This window comes from Primulina huaijiensis, chromosome 8 (assembly GCF_012295235.1).
Source record: "Primulina huaijiensis isolate GDHJ02 chromosome 8, ASM1229523v2, whole genome shotgun sequence".
Taxonomy (NCBI): Eukaryota; Viridiplantae; Streptophyta; class Magnoliopsida; order Lamiales; family Gesneriaceae; genus Primulina; species Primulina huaijiensis.
In genome coordinates this window covers 5,533,161-5,538,048 of record NC_133313.1, presented here as the reverse complement: position 1 = coordinate 5,538,048, position 4,888 = coordinate 5,533,161, and the positions used below count along the sequence as shown (strand labels likewise).

Here is a 4,888-nt window from a genome sequence, read left to right as displayed (position 1 = left end):
CATAATTTGGTGTGAAAAGATGTTTGGACGAATATTAAGACGTGTTTTTGCGTTTAATACGCACGAAAAACGGCTTGCGATGCGAGGTTCCAATTTCGATTTTAAAAAATGTAAAAGTGGGCTTAATGCACACTAATGTTCCAAATCTAGGAGATTCATTCTTGATGTTCAGAAACATTCTCTAATGTTTCTTGAGAAAAAAGTCACAATGACCGATACAAAGGTTAACTGGATCTTTGTGGACATACATATATATCATAAATATAAACATGTACATACATACAAACAAATGTATATACATGCACACCACACACATCCGGAACAGAACCCTGGAATTTCGATATTTAATTTTGTTTATCATATGTTCGCACAGAAGTCCATATTATCTTCAGTTTTGAGCTCCAAATTACAAAAAATCCAAAATGATAAAGATACAAACAGCAAACCAGAGAAATGAACACAGCCTCCAAAGCCTTGAAAGTCCAAAAGCCTTCACATAAGCTTCATCCTTGGTGAAAATAGCCTCCAAAATGTTGCAGTTCTAGTCATGATTGATAGGCTCGGTCCTGTCCTGCACTGCAAGCCTCTCAGAAACATCAGCGAGCGACTTAAGATTACACTTTATCAGCGCTTCCACAAAGAAACATGTTTCATCTTTTGTGTTTCCTTCAGGCACATCCACGACAAATGATTCAATCACCATTGTCCCAGGTCTCCCTTCAATTACTTCTGGATGGACAGATACAATGGAAGCGTAGTTCTGGAAGAAACGTAGAGACTTTTGAATAATGATATGATCTGTTGTATTTACATTAGGAGAAATGGTACATTCAGAAGGAAGCTATAGGCTGCAGTCATTGAGTATTGTATGGTCATGGACCATAAGCTTCAGTCTATGGGAATTAAACATGGTTTTTAATACATGGTGCCATGATAGAAGTTCTGAAAATTTCATACGTACATCAATTATGATTTATTTGGCTTATTATTAACTGTGTCAGTCTCTTTGATACAGGGGTAATATTTCTATCTGTCAACACGACCAGCCAATCTGGGTCCATGTTGAATTCTCTCAATTCCAGGCTCCAGAGAACACTTGTATTTTGGCGGCCTTTAGCCAAACCCCACAAAAAAATAAACGACAATTCAACTCAAACTTTGATTCTTTGATATACTAAAACATAGATGGTGGTAAGTCATTTTCAGTAGGAGACTTTCAAGATAATATAGTATCATGGTTAATGAACCCCGGATGATTCACCATCCTTGGAATATTCAGATAAATATCAAGGTTCTTTAATAGCTTAAAAATTAGCTAATGCTCAAGAAACTCAGCCTGAGACCAACTATGCTATCCCACAGACCATTCCATTAATCCCATCAAAGTGCAAGATAAAAGTAGACAACTTGGAAAAATAATTTGAAAAACTGATTAAATAAGAAGGAAATATTTGTGTTTTTAGCATACTCTGAGCCTATGGTCTCCACCAACAATCCTGACACTAAGTATGTGCTCTTCATCGTCAAGAAGCTCCAATCTCTCCGTGCTGGTAGTGGCAGGAAGACCAGACTTGACATCAACTTCCCTCAGACTCCCAATTTCAAGATTTCCTTGCGCAACGCATCGGCTGACAAAAGGCTTGTACTTCTGTGGTTGGTCAAATCTACGTACCAGAGACCAAACCTAGCATGAAGGAACCACATACAATATATCACTACGAATAAACAACCTCAATGCCCAAGCTTTCTTACGAATTCATATAACCCCTCATTAGCATTCATAATAATAGGACGTCAAAGCCTTTCACATGAAGAAGTTCAACCACCCAATCATTGAACTCTAACCTCACAATAGAAACGGTCATTCAACACAAATAAACAAAATCTTTCATTCTCCAACCACCTCTAATACATTTCCAAAGTATATTAAAAAAGTACATAATTGTTTCAAAAAGGTATGCCCACTCACACACCAACCCGACGCTGACACCTAAGTCCAAGAAAACCAAGGGCATCACGACCTGGCTAATTGGTTGCCACTTATGCAAGATAAACAAGCAAGCATACATGAAAACCCTGGAAAACTCCCAAGAAGAAAAGAATTATTCTGCTGAAAATCTTGCAAGACATGAGGTTATCACTTCAAAGAACGTCGGGAAAAAAATACAAACTATGAAAAACCAAACTTACTTCAGTAGAAACTGGTATCATTCATCCATTAACAAAATTGTCAAAATTTCGCGCTTTTTTCAATCTCCATGACAGCGACAAACAAATTAAAAACACACTTGTTTCCTATTTTCATCCATCGCGATGAATCTGAATCAAACCCAAAAGGCTCCGGTCAAACTTCAACCACAAACAGTTGAACTCTTGAACCGAACTAAAATCATAACTATGAGCTCAAATCTTCATAGTACACACATATCCATCCATTCCCCAATTAAAACTCACAATCCATCCACAACACGAAACCCATCCAAGACGCACACACTGAATCACACGCACATCCACACAAGCTCACACACAACAAAACCCAACATAAAAATAAAAAAAATCATATTACAAGATGAATAGGAGCTTTAATACGCTTGATGAGAAAGGAATTGCATTGATTATCTCTAATCTCGTGCTGGTGATGCTTCCTTACGTACTCTATCTCCGTCCCGCTCAATCCTTTCACATTCATCATCTTCGCCAGAGTATTCAACTCCGATAAAGTCGAGAAGAATCTCCGCCGTACAGATTATGGAAGCGCTTGTTGACTCAGGTGGATCGGCGTGAACTCGTCACCGTCATGTCGGAGTGTCATCATCGATGCATCCTCAAACGGAAGTATAAAGATCGATCCTCTCTCTTTCTTCTACCCAAATTGCCCCTATTTATAGGTAGTTGAACTTATTTATAATTATAATTATATGTATATATATGTTAGATCCAGAATTTATTCTTTACATAACTTTATTTTTTGTTATATACATAAATTTTTCAAAAAAACACTTGTGAGACGGTCTCACGGATCAATTTCGTAGGTCGAATCTCTTATTTGGATCATCTATGAAAAAGTATTACTTTTTATACTAAGAGTATTATTTTTTATTATGAATATCGGTAGGTTTACTCGTCTCACAAATAAAAATTCATGAGATCTTCTCACAAGAGACTTACTTTAACATTTAAATTATTAACGAATTTAAATATTCAGTTTTCCTAGAAGTGCATTTCTATCTATTAATTAACAATGAACCATTTTTTTATTAAAAAAAAACAATCTAAAGGATTTAAATTGTATGATTGCTGAAGTTGTGTTTCTTGGTAAAATCATTTTATATCAAATAAAATCATGTGTTCAGTTTCTCATAAATTACAAAGTAATACAATTATTCAAAAATAAATTATTGATAAGAAATAAAGAGATGCACCGAATAATTGCTCTCATTCATTTGAGAAATTGAAACTTGAGTTGTTGAGAATATTATATAATTTAGAATATTTGAGTTATGTCAACAAAACTCGATTAAAATATAAGTATATTAATTGTCTTTCATAAAAAATCTTCTGAGACGGTCTCACGGATCAATTTCGTGGGTCGAATATCTTAATTGGGTCATCAATGAAAAAAATATTACTTTTTATTCTAAGAGTATTACTTTTTATTGTGAATATCGATAGGGTTGACTCGTCTGATAAAGATTCGTGAGATATTCTCACAAAAGACTTACTCATTGTCTTTTCACCTACTTAAATATTTTTTTTTACACATGGAATGTATTAACAAAATAAAAATTAATAAATATATATAGAAGAATATCCTTTATAGTTTTATAATAATATCCAATATTTAATCATAATTGATACTTTATTTATGGAAGTGAGCTTAATGAGACGAGACTGTGATTGGTTGGCTTTGAGGCTTTGCCACGAGAAAATCAGCCTACTCTCACTTTCTTGGTTCGCAGCCTTTTTTGTCCGTTAGCTCCAACCGAATGCCCTCAAAGTTGTTGGTTATTTATTTATTCGGCCCTCCCTCTGTTTTTACCAACAGAATCCTAACTGTTAAAAACAACTGTTTTTGTTTTATTTCCAAAAACCTTATCCTGAACGCATGCCCACAATTATAGCCTTGCACCTCCCCTTTATACGGACTAGTTACTTTGAACTCACGATACGTGTGTACAATTTTTTTTATTATTATTGATGGAATAAAGTGAAATTTGATAAATTATGGAGTCACTAAATCAATATTTGAATTGTTGAAATAAAAAAAATAAAAATAAAAGTGTGTGTTTTGAAATTTAAAAAAAATATATATATATAATATTAGTATCATATAAAGATAAAATTGGAAGAAAAAGTTTGTGTCTTTCTTAGTTGGTTACTATGATGTCCTCAACTTTAATAAAATAGATTAGATTAAGACATTTCAATTGTACTTTTCAATTTAAATTGAAAAATTATATTTCTGATGTTATATATTTATGTTTTCTTTCATGATATGGTATTATATGTTGTAAAATTTAAATGTTAGTTCTTTATATTTGAAATTTATCCAATTTTTCCTATGTAGTGTTCATGTCACTTATGCAGCACTAATTTGACGCCAACATTTGTGATGTTATGTGCAATATCACATTAATACTCCAGATAAAAAAATTTTAAACCGTAAAAAAATTGAAATATATAGGATCAAGACTCGAATAGAATATCAAAATCGTAAAAAAAACAAATATATAAGACCAAAAAATAATTTTATCATTTATTTTGGAATTTAAAAATTTATAAAGGAATCATAAATTTTGTTCTGATTTTGATTTTCATTTACAAATATATTTAGGACAATTTGCATTCGTGATCCTGAAAAAAAAAAAAAAAAAAAAAAAAAAAAAAA

The 4,888-nt window shown here is 32.9% G+C and overlaps 1 protein-coding gene across 1 annotated transcript; it reads right to left on the bottom strand.

Moving 5' to 3' along the window:
- Positions 1-319: 319 nt before the first annotated feature.
- LOC140983393 (abscisic acid receptor PYL8-like) lies at positions 320-2,873 on the bottom strand. The gene is made up of 3 exons (XM_073450435.1): positions 2,567-2,873; positions 1,469-1,684; positions 320-760 (listed from the first exon to the last, which is right to left on the bottom strand). Exons 1-3 carry the CDS (start codon positions 2,690-2,692, stop codon positions 542-544), a joined length of 561 nt encoding a protein of 186 aa, XP_073306536.1. The 5' UTR covers positions 2,693-2,873; the 3' UTR covers positions 320-541.
- Positions 2,874-4,888: the final 2,015 nt, after the last annotated feature.

Coding starts and splice junctions, on each gene's coding strand:
- LOC140983393 (XM_073450435.1), bottom strand. CDS start 2,692: ATGATGAATGTGAAAGGATTGAGCGGGACGGAGATAGAGTACGTAAGG. Junction 1,685..2,566: donor TTAAAGCTCCTATTCATCTT/GTAATATGATTT, acceptor CCTTCATGCTAG/GTTTGGTCTCTGGTACGTAG. Junction 761..1,468: donor GTGGAGACCATAGGCTCAGA/GTATGCTAAAAA, acceptor CGTTTCTTCCAG/AACTACGCTTCCATTGTATC.